The 17,926-nt window shown below is 46.3% G+C and overlaps 1 protein-coding gene across 5 annotated transcripts in view; it reads left to right on the top strand.

Moving 5' to 3' along the window:
• Positions 1-9,302: 9,302 nt before the first annotated feature.
• LOC147673982 (fatty acyl-CoA hydrolase precursor, medium chain-like) overlaps positions 9,303-17,926 on the top strand; it is a 408,709-nt gene continuing 400,085 nt past the window's right edge. For 2 of the 5 annotated variants that reach the window (XM_086945067.1, XM_086945064.1), the window contains exons 1-2: positions 10,105-10,173; positions 11,326-11,495. In XM_086945067.1, coding sequence (XP_086801193.1) covers positions 11,414-11,495 — 82 coding nt within the window. In that variant the 5' untranslated portion in view covers positions 10,105-10,173; positions 11,326-11,413. Of the gene's footprint in view, positions 9,549-10,104; positions 10,174-11,325; positions 11,496-17,926 lie in introns of those variants that run through there. The other 3 variants (XM_086945063.1, XM_086945066.1, XM_086945065.1) reach the window with 3 other exon arrangements.

Here is a 17,926-nt window from a genome sequence, read left to right as displayed (position 1 = left end):
CTTTCTCCTTATCCTCATAGTTAACCCTCCATCTCCTTTCGGCCCGCCTACATGTCCGTTTTTGCAATCTTAATTTCTCTGAGAACCAAGGCTCAGAGGTGTTTTTACTCATGTGGTTTTTCTTTTTAATAGGAGCGACTGAAAGAACCGCTGTTTTGATCCAGGTATTTACTTGGTCCGTGGCTAGATTACTGTCCTGGTCTAAACATGATACTGTCGCTCCAAGCTGCGCATGCAGTTTGACTATATCAATTTTTTCCCATTCCTGGTAGGAGAATTGCCCACCCTGCTGGACCCTGGCCGTTTTTGCGTGGTCTATAGATAGGGTGAAATTGAGGACTTTGTGGTCAGACCAGGGGATCGAAATAACATCACCTATTTTGATGTTAGGATTAGAGGAAAAGATCCCATCCAAGGTGTGACCAGCGGAGTGGGTTCCTTGTTGGACTAATTGGGTCATGCTGCAACTCGCCATAGTCTCAGGGATAAGTATCGTGTTTTTATCTGTGACTTTTTCAAGGTGGATATTAAAGTCTCCCAAAATGGTGAAGTCTGCCCCTGAGAGACTGGACTCAAGAGCGGGGCCCAACGATTGTGACAGGGGGTACTGGCCTTAGGCGGCCTGTACAACAAAAGGCCATCAAAGGTATAGTTATTAGTGATGCCTATTTTAAAAGGTAGAGTCTCATACTCTGTGGAACTCCGGGCCTCCAAGCGTCGAACCTGAAATGCATCTTTACTGATGATGGCTAGCTCTACCCCACGCTTCCCATTTCTATCTGCCCGAAGGATAGAGTATCCCCCCTGGACTGCTAATTCCAGATCAATGTCTGAGGTTTTGTCTGCCCAAGTCTCCGTTATGAACAGCAGATCTAGGTCCTGTGTGTCAATCAGGTTGGCTACTTCAGTATTATGTTTTACTAGGGACCTTACATTCACCAGAGCTGCCTTTACCTGTGTACTTAAACGCACTGCAGGCTGCTGGTATTGATGCGCTGCTGTTCTGCATAGCGTGTAGTTAAGGGACAGCGAACAGCTGGGGCAGTGTTTTATTTCTTCCAGTGGATTAAATATCTCAAAATCCAGCCTGGTCCGTAGTTTCCTCAATGCTGCTATAAACCCTCCTGTTTGCTTTATTCCTATTTTGCACAGGGGTTCTGGCCCTGGGCCCGGGCCAGGCGTGGACGGGCGCAGACGGGCTTGCCTTTGGCACGCCTTCGACGCGCGCTGGCGTGCCCGCTGCGCGTCCGTATCGTTATGATTTTAAATGACCTCAGGGCTTCGACAACTAGCCCGCTCACCCCCGGAATAGTCTCCCAACCGGAAGTGAGGGTGTGCTGACCGTGCCCTCCGCCCCTCCATATAATCGGCACTTGCCGTGACGGACCAGGGAGCATAGGCGGGCAGCTACTGCCTCGGGCCACAATCAGTAAAAAGGTGGGGAAGGTTTGCAAAATTATATTTTAAAAGCCATCAGTGATTTTTTAAAAAGAGTTACCAGCACGAGCACCACGATGTTAGAGCTACGGCAGACAAAGTCAATAGACCCCCTGTCTGCCCTTACTGTGGTTGATGTAGTCTCAGGGCTTCAACAACTAGCCCGCTCACCCCCGAAATAGTCTCCCAACCGGAAGTGAGGGCGTGCTGACCGCGCCCTCAGCCCCCTCCGTACAACCGGCACTTGCCGTGACGGACCAGGGAGCATAGGCGGGCAGCTACTGCTTCAGGCCACAATCAGTAAAAAGGTGAGGAAGGTTTGCAAAATGATATTTTAAAAGCCAGCAGTGATTTTTAAAAAAGAGTTACCAGCACGAGAACCACGACTTTGGAGCTACGGCAGTCACAGTCAATAGACCCTGTGTCCGCCGTTAGTGTGGTTGATGTTGTCTCAGGGCTTCAACAACTAGTCTGCTCACCCCTGGAATAGTCTCCCAATCGGAAGGGAGGGCGTGCTGACCGCGCCCTCCGCCCCCTTCGTACAATCGGCACTTGCTGTGACGTTGTTTTGCTTTACAAAGTCGGAAATGTTCATAATACAGGTTTGCTAGGGGCTTGAAATGGGCAATTAATGCTTCTTTCAACACGGTATAGGTGTACGGAGGTCCTGTTTCCGCAACAGGTTTGCCTAGTTTGTGTAGGGCTGCACACCTCCCCCCAAATGTAGAAGCATAGGGCGCCATCTATCATTGTGCAAGGCCACCACTGCGAAGTATGTTTCTAGTAGGCGTGGGCGGAAAATCCGTTCCGCTCGCGGATTTTGCGGATTTTCGGGAAATCCGCAATCCGCGAGATTTGCGAATTTCCCGCAAAATCCGCAAATCCGCGAGCAGCGGATTTTGCTCGCACTGCTCGCACTGTTAGCGTGAGTTCGCGCCCCGCGAATAAGTGCAAAATTGCAGAAATACGATCTTGGCAAAACTGAAAGTAACTACTTACCAGGTTCAAAAGTTCAGGCACATCATTAGTAGCCATTTCCTGTAGTGCTTCCTGAGGGGCCCCTCCAGAGTTCAGTTGCCAGTTGAAACTATTATGTGACCCTGCTCTGAACCTCAGAATAGTTACACATATGCCACAAAGGTCCTGAATTACAGCTAAGGGAGACAAGCAGGAGCCAGGCTGGAAGTTAAAATCCATTAATCAGCCCCTAATTCATTATTGTCAGTTGGGGCAGGGCAGGTGTTGTAACTAATTTTGCAACAATGAAAGCACTTAGCAAGTGCAAAAGATCACTAATCAGGGCGCACTAAGGAAGCAGGTGCCAGCTAAAAAAATATTCTGTGACACATTAATCAGCCCCAAATTAATTCAGGTCACTTGAGGCAGGGAAGGTGTGCTTTGCCGAAAATAATGTACACTGGACAACCAGAGGGTGTAGTGATGAAACAGAGGGTGGCATGGGTGGGCCAGAGGGTGGCATGAGTAGTCAGAGAGTGGCAGTGGTGACAGAGAGTGGCAGTGATGAAGAAGAGTGTCCCAAACAGGCTGGACACGTAGAAACAACAAGTTCGCAAAACTTGCGACCCGACAGGTAAGTTCGCAAATTGCGAAATTGTAAAAACCCTCGCGAACTGGCAGAAACACGGGCGAACACAAAAAAAAAAAATCCGCAAATTCGCGGGAATTCGCGGATTTTGCGGATTGCGAATCCGCAAATCCGCAAAATTCGCGGATTGCCAATCCGCAAAATCCGCTCATGCTTAGTTTCTAGGTGCTTTAGCCAGAACTTCATTTAGCTGCTTGAGCAGATGACGACCCATCAATTATGAATGGCTCAGTAGGAGGTACTGTAGAAATAATGAATGTGATTCACTGTAAATGCTCTAAAGGGGTGTCTTTCTCAAATTATACACTTGATTGATTGGTGATGGTGTAATCCAGTGATCGGAACCGAGAACTCCATCTGGCTGTGATCCACCTTCAAAAGGTCAGCTAGGTCTGAAGAAGGGGGCAAAACAACAGTTCCAGCAGAGCAGAAAATGCAGGGGTAGGAGACAGGTTCAGAGCAGACATAATGCCTTAATTATGAAAATGCAAGCGGAGAGTCTCCCCTTAGGACCTCCCACATGGGACATGGGGAGTTGGCCACATGAAAAGGCCTCTCTGCAGGCGAACTGAACGTGAGGCTCGAGCAGCGAGGGTTCACCTTGTAGGCCACCGACATAGCCTCGGGCTGGAGAGTGCCTCCCTGGGGTTTCTGTTGAGAGCAGGAGGAGCTCCATAATCTGTGCAGCAGACCAAAGCTGCACCCTCACCGGCAGGAGAGGCAACAAGCGATGCGGGCATTGAGGGCTGCCAGAGATGACAGCAGTGAGGAGGCAGCAGTGGCAGAGTCCACTCCACCAGAGGTGTAGGCAGTGTAGTGTTTTTTGGGAAGCTGCCCATCTCCAGTTGCAATGATGCAATAAGCCCGCAGGGGATGGGCCAGCCAGTGGGGCGAAGTGACCAGAGAGGCCGCCCCTGGGAACTGCTGCGCTATGTTGAAAACAAATATTGGACAGCAGACCAGGTAAGAGGATGTGGTGGGGCATCAGGACTCAACCGTCCTCATAGCCAGTTGCTCTGTTTGATGATAGGAATGGGTCTTATTGGTGCCGGTGTGATAGATATCAAAAGACAATGACACAGTGTCTGTGATCTTCTGAACCACGAGACCTGTTCCCTGGGTTCCTTTATTTCCTTTTTCCCCTTCCCCTATCAGCACCAACCACTGCAAGTGTGGGAAGAGGGTAATCCCTCGGACACCCCTCCAGTATAGGTTTGCCATTCGCGCACGTTTTTGCCTGCAAAGCGGGAGCGATTACTAAAGGTCTTTTAACAAAGCAGTGCATGGCGCTGCGTAGGCGAGATCTAAATAGTCCATCACTGACCTGAAGGAAGGAGGAAGGCAGGCTGGCTGCAATCAGGCTGGGAATGAAGCTTGTCTGCGGGCAGAGAGGAGGGGCACAGGCTGGCTCGATCCACGGGAGGCACCCTGCTGCAGTCCTCAAAGGCTGCAGACGGCGTAGAAAAGAGCAGGATGCTGGCGGCGACGTAATTGGCAAAGGCAGCAGGAAACTTTCAGAAGACCCCATAAATGTCAGCTGTGAATGTCCAATAGCTGACTTTAAAGGGGTGTCTTTGTTCCCGACAGTGCCGGGCGTGCAACATCATTGAGACTCTCAGTAAAACACAGAAGAGGGCCAGTGAAGAGTGCGTAGTAAAGCTCTTATCATTCATGTTCCAGTGGCCCCCTTTTATGTTTACTGAGAGCCTTGGGGAGCCCACCTAGGAAGGTCTACATGGAGGTTGGCGGCACACGGGCTTTACTTTTATACTGTGGCTCTACAGCCTCCCCTCTCCACATCCACCTTAGGAACAGTCCTTCACATCTGCAATTTCCAAACACACTCCTACACCTCAACCACTTGCTCACCCAACCACATTTCTTCACAAACGCACCTCTGCTTCTTCCACTGCACTGCCTCAGACACACTGTTCTACTTTTACCACTCAGGCCTACAGCTCCAATTCTCCCACAATCAAAGTAAACACACCCACATCACCATTGTTACATGTACACCTCAATCCTCACAACCATGAAACTTCCTGATACCCTGTTTATTTCACCCCCCCCCTTAGGGGACTCTATAGCACTTAACAACACTCTACATTACTCAAAAACTATACTCAACTCTTGCACCTCCACTCAACTCTACGCCCTTTCAATATACAGCGCTATACTCCTTACATTACATAACACAACACTACACGCCACTCCAAAACACAATATACCACTCAACTCACCTCTACATCACTATGCTCCACGCCACTCCATAACACTACACACTCCTCAGCTTTAAAACATATCAATCAACACTCCTTTACATCAATAACATTTAAGTACACTAAATAACAATCACGCTAACATACAACATAGCTAAACATATTGACAAAGCCATAGGCAAGACCTATTGGCTATGCCAATGCTTATATACTTACTGTCCCAGTGACTCTAATTGTGCACCTACCCAAGCCAATAGTTCATCCAAAGGTGAGACCTATTGACTTTTCCAATGCTGATTTCCCATTCTCTTTTAATTCCTACAAGTTTCCTCTTGGTCTTCTCTTCGTTTTGCATATTTCCTTCTGTTAAAAACTGCATCTCTGTTTGGCTAAGGCTTGCGCCAGAGCCAGGCAGAGACAACTACTCTAGTCAGGGCAAGGGAGATACACATCCAAGATAAACCCTGCTCACCCCCTTGGTAGCTTGGCACGAGCATTCAGGCCTATCCCGGAGGCAATGTGTAAAGCGTTTGCACATGCACACAGCAACAACATCCCTGGCACATCTACAATAGGAACTCCACACAATGTTATACCAAAAATAGCCTTTGTATTCTCATAACACATTAGAATAGTAATCACACAATGTACACTGTGCCAACTGGCACTAGGCAATATTTACAAGGGATTATATACACAGGACAGGGCTATATGGACCACTGTCAGAACCATCACAAAGCGAACTTAGTAAAAGTAAAATAGATCGTAAATGTACAACCAGTACACACTGGTAATCACTGTACTTAGCATCAGCCTGTAACATAAGATACATTATGCACAGTATCATATCAGACGCAAATTACATTCTGTGCCAACCTCACCAGCATAAACACATTATGCAATCCTCTCATAAGTCTAAACACATTAGACCCTAACCTCCTAAGCATAACTCACATTAGGGGCATAAACCCCACAGTTAAACATAATCTCACTAGCATAAACCATGATATGCAAAACAATCTCATAACCAAAAAACACTTTTAGAGGTATCAAGCAGGGTGCGTAAAACATACTACATACATTACATTTCCTAGCACCACATAATCACATTAGGGCCTGGCGCCCTACAATCCTAACAGTCCCCCTGGCCAACTGGCCATCTCAAAAAGGGGCTCAAATGCCCTATGTCCCAATAGTCAGGGCGCGCTGCCAAGGCAGCGAAAGTCAAGAGTGCGCAATCTGCGCAGGCCTAAACGTTGCAGCTGGCACTAAGTGCTGCGTAGCTGTAAAAAGGATGGGGTCGAAGGAGTGCGTCTCACTCCTAACTTCAACATGTCCCCTAAAGCAAAGAACCTAAATGGTGCAGCTGCCCACTACTTGCTGGGCAGCTGGGAATCTTAAAATGAGGGGTACTGGCACGACTGTGCCCTGCCAAACAAATATGCAAAAGATTGCAGCTGTCCTCTATCAGGCGGGGCAGCTGTAGGACTGGGCAACCTGGTAGGGACACGGGCCCTTGAAAACAAATTAGCCCCCTTCGTTGGAGCCACCTAGGCTCTTAGAATAATGATGCCAAACATTGGAGCCACACGGGGCTCTGTAAATAAATAATGCCCCCAAACGTTGGAGCCACACAGGGCTCTAAAACACTCATGCCCCATCATAGGAGCCACGTAGGCCCTGAGATTAATCATACCAACGACATGGGAGCGGCACAGGACCCAACACTGTGCCTCACAAGGCACCACAACATGATGAAGCCCCTACTCACGGGGGTCTCTGAAGTGGAGCTGATCTTTGGCGAGACCGACCTTGGCTCTTCCCTGCTTCTCTCCTGCTGGCGCCTGTGGGGCTCTCCCTCACTCATGGGAGCCCCGCACCCGCGTGCACCACCCACCGGGAACGCCTCCAATTTCACCCGGGCCCCCTCCTGGGACCCGGGGCTTCTCTGGGTGCAGGCAGGGCTTTCACTGGCATACGGGAGCCCTGCTTACTGGCGCCATGTTCGTGGCTCTCCTTCTTCCGGTCCCATCCATCAGGCCCCACCCACAACCAGGTGGGCCACGGACGGCGCCGGAGATTTCCTTTCTCGGTGGCCATGAGGGATAGGCTCCCTCTTCCAAAAATCACATAACGCGGGGTGGGCACCCGCTAGGGCGGACAACGCGGGTGGGCACCCGCACTCCATAGATTTAATCAGATGCTGCGATGACGCGGGTGGGCACCCGCAAAACTCCCAACGAAGGCAGGGTGGGCACCCGCCTTAAAGTAAAAGCACCATAAAGCGGAGTAGGCTCCCACTATTTAAAATAGAGCCAAGTGGGGTGGGCACACGCCATCTAGGCATAAAGGGGGGAATCCCTACGTCGTTATTCCCTTTGAGAAGGGACTACAGCCCAGTGCTGCGCAGCCCCTAGGCTCTCCCTCTCCTGGGGGAAAATAAAGCACTCTGGAGAATTTAGAAATAAAGCGCTCACCAGGTGCTCGGATCAGGACACGCTCCTCCAAGGTCCTGGGGGATCAGCAACAGAGGTCCCAAAAAGTCTTTAGACAGGAAGGGGCAATGCAGGGCCCAGGGGCCAGCACACAGAGCCCTCCAGCAGGGAGGCAGCCCACATGGCGGCCCCACCAGCAGCAAGTCTCCCTCCGTCAGGAACAGAACAGGAACTGAACATTTACATGGGGTCACAGCCCCTATATTTATCCAACATTTTCCCTTTGTTCAAAGGTGCAGGGTTTGGGGGAACCAGATACAACTGGTTCAGGAGAGCTTTGGAGCACTTTGTTTTGCTCAGCTCCTCTTTCCTTTGTCAGGTGGGGGCTCAGTGCTCAGACGCACCACAGGGGGCGGGCCGGCATTGTGGAGGGAAGGCACAGTCCTATTCAGGTCCCAGGAGCAACTCTTCCCTACCATCTACATGGAGACCTCCCTATTCACCACTGGGCAGACCCATCCTGGCTCCTGGAGCCACCCAAATCATCCACCTGTTAATCACAAGCCAACATGCAATTCACATCAGGCAGGCAGACACACTGTACTCAGTACCACACGCACTCAGAGAGTGCATGCACGTTACACTGGGCCACAGTGCTAAAGTGCACAGAGGCCCAAAATCACTACCATCCTGTCAGAGCTCAAGGCAAAAAGTTCAGGGTAAACCTGCCAAAAGGGCCAAGTCCAACGCCTTCCAACTACTGCCACTGTTGTCTTCCCTTGTTTGCCTTCCCTTCTTTCGATTGCAAATTAATGTGGTATTAAGGTCTTCTCATGTTTTCCTTGTTCCCCATAATTTACATTTGATTATCTATATTTGTTACTCTCCCACGAGGTTGTCAGGTTGCCGTTGCCTGCCATCTTTGCTGATGACAAGATAAACAAAACAGGCCCGTTGGACGCTTTCCAAATACCCTAACTGACGGGCGCTATAAACATTTGACAGAGGTATTTATTTCGTAAACAGTAGCTCTGCTCGGAGCACGGCTGCTTCTGTCTGCCCATGCCGTGACGGAGCTGATGGGGAACATCACTTACAACGCATTTTTTACAACGCACTACCATTACATCGCAACCATTACAACGCATACCATTACAACGCATTGCGCTGGGGGGCGCTCTAGGATAGGGAATATATTTAATTTACTATCCAACACCTTCCCTGCTATCTACGGGGACTGGAGTTGGAATAGTAAATTAAATAATTCACTATCCATTGCCTAAAAGCATTATGCGTTGTAATGGACTGCGTGGTAAAAACCGCGTTGTAAAGGCATGCGATGTAAAAGCATGCGTTGTAGTGACACCAATCCGAGCTGATGTGTTGAGGGGGCGGCCTGAGCTGGCCAATAGGAGAGAGCTCCGCACACTGCCAAGAGCAGGGGAAACAATATCCCGAGGAGATACCAAATATTACGCAAACACCAGAAGCACTTTGGGGACTAATGTTCATGAAGGTGGATGGGATTTCGTTCAGATTGAACAATACCAAACATGGCCAGGAGGGGGAAGTAGACGCGTTTCTTGATAGAGAGATACGAAGAGTATAAACAAACTGCACCCAACGGTCTAAGTAGGCGGGATCGGAGAGGCACAACGTGCCCATATGTTTTTAAGAAAAACAATTCGCTTCGTTTTTGTGAGAAGTCCACCAGGCGGTTAATTCCGAGAGCGGAAAACCTTCAGCAGAAGTTGGAGGTAGGGAGACTCGTGCTGAGAAACCAAGGAAGGCGCGGACAACTAAACAACAAGCCTTTTTCCTAGGGGGGGATGCTTCGTCCCTGAAAGAAATGTAAATGCCCTCAACTGGTCATTCTGCGAATGTAACCGGTGCTTGGTAGCCCGTATTGGTTTTAATTGATAGGGAATCACTTTAAAATTCCTGATGACATGCATTTATTTTTGTTAAGAGTTATTGTGAGGGAGGTACTTGCCAAGCTGTGAATTGTGTGCTTTTAAAATATAGTTATAAAACTTTGCATCCTGATGATACACGTTTATTCTTTTCGGGGAATATTGACTTCCATGTTCACATTGCTTTCTTTCACAGACGGGAACCTCGTGACACTCAACATACACAAGTCACTATTCTCCTTCAAGAACCAGAAATCAATTCTGTGGCTCTCTGGTGCCAACCAACAGAGAGGGTTCATAATATACGATAGTTCATTTCCCATTGATTAACATAGCTTGTATTTAATTTTCATTTAAGCTGTGTCTGATTTTATATGTATTTACCTGAAGGTGAAATTCCCCCAAAAAGTTACAGAATATTTTTTAGCCACGCCTTTGACCTCACTCCCACGCTCACTCACCCGCCCCCTGTCGCACAGCGCCACAGTTCCCACACTCTTTTTCATGCACTTTGACCACAGACCGCACCTTTCTCACAGCGAAGTCGTAGAGGGAAAGAGACGGTATAGTGCGCTGCTGTGTTTATCTGTGCTCAATTCCAAAATCTAGTTTTAGTCTTTCATCCAAAATAAAGGAAAGTACATTCGTTTTCAAGTTTGCTTCTGGCCATACGGCTCTCTCGTATAGCTCATTTAAAATGCATCTTGAAAGTTGAAGCAATGTATTTGTTACTATGACTACGAGTTCGAACGGGGTTCGCAGCTCTTGTGATCTCCCTATACATGTGAGCTGCGCTTGCACAATTTAAAGTGAATTTATAGGGGGGCGTCACGCGTGTGGATTGCGAGTAATCCGGAGGAATGCTGTTGTTCATATCGAGTTCAAATTGTGATAGACTCACTCTTAACAGGTTTACCACAAAAAACGCTTGTCTGAAATGATTTAAAGTAGCATCATACTGTCGAGAGCGCCTGCCCATTTGCCTGCACTGAGCAGCAACGCAACGAGTTATTAAGACTGAGACGCCGGGTTTGATTTTGCTCCCAATTACCTATCACTGGCATATATTACAGGCAGTGCAGATGACGTTCCCTGGACGCAGAACTGACATTTTTAGAGCAGTATAACGACAGTTACATTTTGGCCGTTATTTCATAGTGGTTATGATGACAAAGTTGCGCCACGCAATGCGTAAACTAAAGGGGGTTCCTTTCACCACACAAAAGGCAATTTATGTTCCTGCTAGGGCGCCTGCTCTCCTCAAATGTCAGCCCAACACCCTGGTGCATGCACAGCTGAAGTGTTTCCATGTCATCTCTGGCACCTTCTGACAGTCCTTGTCTTTTTTATCCCATAGAACTTTACCTACATTTGTAAAATAAAGGGACACTGTTGCAACGTTCTGTTGGGTAAAAAGACAGATTGTATCCCACAGTTTTAATAGATGTGTTGTCAGAAGTTAATTTGGAGATCAGGTGGCAGCGAAATGCAATGGACACCGATAACCAGCTCCCAGGTGCAAGCAATTATGAGTTAACGGTCATATATAGCGATTATAATGTATCTTTCACTTGGAGGTATTGTAACTTTGTGTTTGTCATCGTAAAGTGTGTGCATGAGACATTGTAACTTCGTTTAGATTTTATCTGGAGGGCATAAGAAGTTAAAACTAATGTTGGTGTCTGACTTTGACCGTGTTCTGTTTTTGCTTGCAGTTTTTAGTAGCTGCAGAAGGACAGCAGGTTGTCTTTTTAATCAAATCCGACACTGAAGAAACACGTCTTGGCTACTTCACTGCAAAAAATGGACATACATCTCAAAGGAACCCTCTGGCTGTATATATGCCTTACTTTTCATGCCTGGTCAACAACTCACGCTGCTGATGGTAAGATATCATTAGCATATGTATTCTGCTGAGCTCAAATCAAATCAAAAGTAGCTTTATTCGATTTCATTTCTAGAGAATCACAAAGGCACATATAAAAATTACATTTTTTTTTTAAAGTTACAAATCCATGATCATTAAGAGCTATAAAATTCATAAGGAAAAAGGCACAGGCATTGTGGTTTCAAAAATATATGAAAAAGGGAAGAAATACGGTACGAATGGAATAGAATTCATTTGATACAATGCAATGCTAGTCTACTATATTTGTAAGCAATTAAATCAATTCACTGGTAATCTTTAAGCAGTTAAATCAATTCATAGATAGTCTGTGTCTAATTGTACTTTTTAGGAACATTGACACTAGATACATAGTCAATTCATCTTCTAGCATTTGCATTCTCACAAGAGCCGGTCTACATTATCTCATACCCCACTTTCTTAACAAAAGTACTAAATATTTTCTCCTAGGCAAAGTATAAAATTTGCAGAACAAAATGCAATGCAACATCGATTGTACAGATATACAATCACAAGGGCACAAGATCAAATTTCCAGACCAAGAATTAGCATCCGGAAAAGTGAGTAGTCTAAAAAAACTTCCTCCTCTGAATCCAGTCAACAGCATGCGGGAATAACTACTATAGACTAAAGTCAAATATTGCTGGATACCCTGACCCTGTAGGATCAACTGATTCTCCAGGACAGAGATCTTGCTGCTCTCTAGTAGCCAACGTTTGCTCTCCAAAAAAAGGAGACAGGTTTCTTTCAGCTTTTTTCTTGATATTGTCTCTAAAGAGGTCGGAGAGTCGAAGTATTCGGAGTGGCCAATATCTCTCAGGAAGCTCTTTATGTATATTAGCCAATTCATTTTAAGAGCCCCCTGAAGTTTCAGGCAATCCATGATTATATCCCTATTAAGTCCAGACTCCTCAGAGGTCCATACCTTGTGCCACAGTAGAATAGGGCTAACCTTAATAAGGTCCGAGATGTACACTAGACCTAATTCTCTGTGGCACACATAGGTGGAATTGGACCTTGGGACTGCTAGTAGGTACGGGAGGAAAGCATTCTCACAAAGTTGGATTTCGTGAGTATCCGCTATCCCCCAGATTCCCGCACCATAAGTTACGGTGGAAACACATTTTGATTTATATATTTCCACCGAGTGGATGACGACCAGCCGCCTGAAACTGAACTCAGACAAGACGGAGGTCCTCATCCTGGGCTCTTCACCCTCCGCCTGGGACGACTCCTGGTGGCCTCCCGCCCTGGGCACCGCACCCAAACCGACAGACCACGCACGCATTCTGGGCTTCATCCTGGACTCCTCCCTCTCCATGACCAGGCAAGTCAACAACGTCTCCTCGGCATGCTTCAACATCCTACGTATGCTACGAAAGATCTTCTGGTGGATCCCCACCGAGACCAGGAAGACCGTCACCCAGGCCCTCGTCACCAGTCGACTGGACTATGGCAACGCCCTCTATGCCGGCACCACCGCCAAGCTCCAGAAGAGACTCCAGCGGATCCAGAACGCCTCAGCCAGACTCATCCTCGACATCCCACGAACCAGCCACATCTCCGGACATCTGAGAGACCTGCATTGGCTCCCCGTCAACAAAAGAATCACCTTCCGCCTCCTCACCCACGCACACAAAGCCCTACACGACCAAGGCCCGAGCTACCTCAACAACCGAATCAACTTCTACGCTCCCCAACGCCACCTCCGGTCAGCCAACCACGCCCTCGCCGCCGTCCCCCGCATCCGAAGAGCGACTACAGGAGGAAGGTCCTTCTCCTACCTGGCCGCCAAGACCTGGAACTCCCTCCCGACCGACCTGCGCCTGACCCAAGACCACCTCTCCTTCAGGAAGAAGCTGAAGACCTGGCTGTTCGAGCAGTAGCGGCACCCCCCTCCCCCCAGCGCCTTGAGACCCTACGGGTATGTAGTGCGCTCTACAAATGTCTTTGATTGATTGATTGATTGACTTGTACAGGTCGACCCCCCAGTTTATTTGCGAAATTTCTCGCCGCTCCAATGGCGCACGAGAAAGACAATTTCCTAGAGGAAGCAGCTGATGACCAGGTCCCCTTCTTATTAAAATTAATGCCCAGATAAGAAAATGTGTTGTAGTCTCTATCTTAATATTTGATAGAAAGGTATTACACACAGGGTTCCTCTTAGTAGTGCAACACATACTAAAAGTCCTAGTGATGTTAATTTTTTAGACCTTTAGCGTTCATATAATATGAGAAGCTGGTGAGAAATCTCTGTAGGCCGACTTGAGTCCTAGCCATAATTACCGCGTCATCCGCCTATAATAAAATGGGGGCTGAGAGTTCTCCTATTTGAGGGTAATCCTGTCTCTCTTGGATTAGATGGGATGCCACACTATTTATATATAAATTAAATAAAAAAGGTGCTAGTATGCATCCCTGCCTAACTCCTTTATTTATTGGAAATGTTTCAGTGCACTCACCGTTATTTGCATAGCGAACCATCGCACCTGCCCCCTATATAATTCTTTAATAAAAATCGACAAATTTGCATCCATACCTAGTTGCAACAGTGTTGACCATAATATTTTGTGATCCAAGCAATCAAAAGCAGAGCTCAGATCAACGAATGTTAAGTATAATTTATCCCTTTTTGCCACCACATATTTACCTACTATCATTGCTAAATATAACCTTGTTCCACAGTTCCTAAACCTGCTCTGAAGCCGTATTGGAATTTTGAGAGAATATCTGCTTCATCCGCCCAAACCTGTAGTCTGTTTAGTATTATCCTCCCTGCCACCTTCATCATCGAGTACAGCAATGAAATTGGTCTTTAACATTTTGGGTCGTTCCGGTCTCCTTTCTTAAAAATTGGGACCACGACGGCCTCTTGCCATGATGGAAGGAAACCAACTTCATTGCAACTATTTAAAACACTGGTCAGGAGAGGTGCCCACAGCTTAACGTTAGATTTATAAATGTCTACCGAAACCCCGTCCGGACCTGGGGCTTTTCCTGCGACACTCTCTGCTATAGCAATTTCCACTTCAGATAAGGTAAAGGTAATGGCAATTGGAAAATGACCAAGTGTTCATTTCCTCTAGTCCAGTTATTTCAGCGTGCACTCTCCCTAATGTATCATCTGTTTTATACAGTTCTGTAAAATAGTTAACCCAAGTTTCCTCGTTTATTGCCACCTCTATAGAATCATTTTTTATGTCTGCGAAAAAAGGGGCATTTACCGCCTTCCAAAATCCTATATTGTCTTTCTTCAGACTGGCTTGATGCAAGGCCTAATAGTATTATGTTGTGGAAGATGCACTGCTTAATTTTGTGTCTGGTTAACCGTGAAGTTTGGCAAGTTAATGGTTTTTTAGTGGTGCTCAGCCTGGAGGCGTCGAGGGTCCAACGACGCCGATTGAAATAAATACAAACGTGAGACTAGAGGTGCTCTTGTTGCATCCCATGGTTGGCACTCATCATTTGTTGTCTTTCCTTGTTATAAGAAAACGACTTCCATTCAATGTTCAAAAATTAATCATTTATTATATTTCTTCATTCAAAAATTCCATGTTTGAAAACTCAGTTCAATTTAATTGCAGATCATGATAATCGTTTGCAAAAACTCAGGCACTGTCATTTTATGTGGGTCCAATGCATTTCGGGCATTGATGACAAGCCCTTCGTCAGGGAATTGACACTACAAATAACAATAATAGCATGGGTTAATCTGGGGCCAAAGGGTAAATGTATGCAAAAACAATGTGAAATGAAATACAACATTTATCAACGTGCAATGAAAATTACCCGAACAGTGTGTGTTAAAAAAAACGTGTTAGGACAAAAGTGCATGAAATGAATTCCGTGCAAATATAGGCTAGGAGTGGCAACGTGAGAAACAAAGTAAATGGGTAAAGCGGACCGTGTTGGTTAGCGGTTATACCAAATGTATGCCGGGGTTATCAGTTTACTAGAGTAAATGGACCATTAGGTTTAAGTTGCACTTACATGCCTGTTGGTCGAGTGAAATCTCGTGATCTGAGGGAAGAAAGGTAAACAAAAGAGCCGTCAGCGCCTCTGGGCGTGCGGTGCTCGGTAACGCTCGCGTCTGATGGAAGTGGGATTATAACCACTCACCTGGAGAAAATCTGTAGCGGGTTTGTTCGGCCGGTGATCGTCTGCTTCAAAACGCCGGTGAAAGTAAAGAGTTCCCGCGTCAGTTTCATTCGAAAAACCGCGATCACGTGATTGGTCACGTGTGGTCAAAGGGGTAGACAGACTAAGGAAGTGCTATTTGTTGGAAGATGTAAACAATGGGTAAAGAGTCTCTGAAAAAAAGACTCAAGTTAGGAATATCAAGCCATGGAAATACTATAGAAAACAAGGGATAAAAAACCGGGATAGAAACATAGGTTGAGATGGGAAGTGATAAGAGGTGATCCTGTTGTTGATACAACGGTGACGATATGCGTGTTCAAGACTTGGGATTGTGTTTTTGGGGGGGGGGGGGGGAAGGGGGGCGTGTTTGTGTCAATGTTGTAGCGAACATACACATTAACAATCAATTCGATAATCAGAGCAAAATACTTTACAGGTAACATGCAAATTCTATTCTTTCGTTCAATCCTGTGGGATTCTGGGTTGATAGTTTCTGAATCCAATAGTTTTCCGTTCTTAATAGGAATTTATTATTGTCTCTCCCTTCTTGTTTGGTTACAGTCTCAAGGACGACGAATTTGATTTGAGAAACGTTGTGGGATTTCTCAACAAAGTGGGCTGATAATGCTGATTTGGAATTTCTCAGTCGAATGTTGGATTTGTGTTCCGTGAGACGGACTTTGATGCGTCGTTCGGTTTTCCCGATATACATTTTCCCACATGGGCACTTGATCCCATAAATTAGGTTGGCAGTGTCGCAGGTGGCATTCACTTTGAGTTTAATGGTGTGGCCTTGGCTTGGATGGTTGATAGTGTTTCCTTTAATTATATTGTTGCAGTTGCCGCAATTTAGGCAGGGTTTAGTACCTGCATAGGTGATGTTTTCTTCTGGTTTCTGCTGAAGAATTTCTCCCAAGTTCTCACTGGATCTCATCCTTCTAATTATTCAAGAACTTTCTTCTATCTTGGAAGAAATTTCCAATGAAATAGAGGAAACATCAACTGAATTATCTAAAATGATGACAGAAGAAGAACTCAAAACTACCTTGGAAGACATCAAAAACCAAATTGACCGCCACACTAGAGAGATTAACGAACGCAAAATCAGAAAATTCAAGCGGGACACCTTGGATTATAGACTGGGAGAGGTCTATACCTGGGCCGATGTTTACGCCCAAAAAAGACGAAACCGCCCCTACACTTCCAATACGGATACTTCATCTACCGATAGTGAAGCAGGGCAAAGACCACGTAAACCACAAACCACACGAACCCCACAAGACCTTACACCTACAGTGGAACCAACTACCAGTCAAACCCATGAGAGCAGCCCTTTTTTAGACCAGGGCCAAGCCCAAAAAGGAGACCCAGGAGAGGGCAAAGAAAAGGAAAAAGAGAAAGAAAGGGACCCTCCGAATACCAGGAGTGCGACGGCCACTACCAAAGAGAAGGAGAAGAAACCCAAGAAAAACCAACCACAGAACATCTAGTGATCAATATTAGTGACCAGAAGTTCAATGCATACGAAATGAAGTTATTGGAGAAAGGAACTTCATTCGTACCCACCACCTCCACAGACCATCTGGAATTGGAAGTGAGTTTTTTTAAATTGATGAGAAAACTCAAACTACGACATTTTTTTGACAACATTGTACCAGAACGTCCACAGCAGGAAAAAGATCAATTATTGGGACTACGTCCACAAAGTTCATTTCAAGCCCCCACCAGCCATAAAACTCTTGACCTCTTCGAAAATCTAGTCAAACAGGATCTCATGAAAATTAAACACACCAAACCTAAAACCAAAAACATCACACAAAAAGATTGGGATACATTGAACAGAATGGCAAAGAATAATAAAATCACTTTTACCAAAGCCGACAAAGGGGGAGCAATTGTCATCATGAGCACATCAATGTATAACGAAAAAATCACTGAACATGTGACGGACATGGCAACCTATAAACAATTGGACTTTAACCCTACCATGGAATATTCTAACACCTTAAAAAACATCATTGACCAGGCACATAAACAAGGGACTATTACAGACAGGACAAAAAACTTCCTCATTACCACCAACCCCAGAAGTCCAATACTCAAAATGGTACCTAAGATTCACAAAAACCTCACAAATCCCCCTATGAGACCCATAGTCTCCACGCTAGGTAGTCTACACCAACCGATCGGCCAATTGATCGATAGATATTTACAACCTTCAGTCCAAGCCATGGATACGTACACCAAAGACACAACACAGTTTCTACTTA

Source organism: Lissotriton vulgaris, chromosome 12 (assembly GCF_964263255.1).
Source record: "Lissotriton vulgaris chromosome 12, aLisVul1.2, whole genome shotgun sequence".
NCBI lineage: Eukaryota > Metazoa > Chordata > Amphibia > Caudata > Salamandridae > Lissotriton > Lissotriton vulgaris.
Note: the sequence above shows the minus strand (reverse complement) of the source record. Positions and strands in the feature narration are given on the sequence as shown.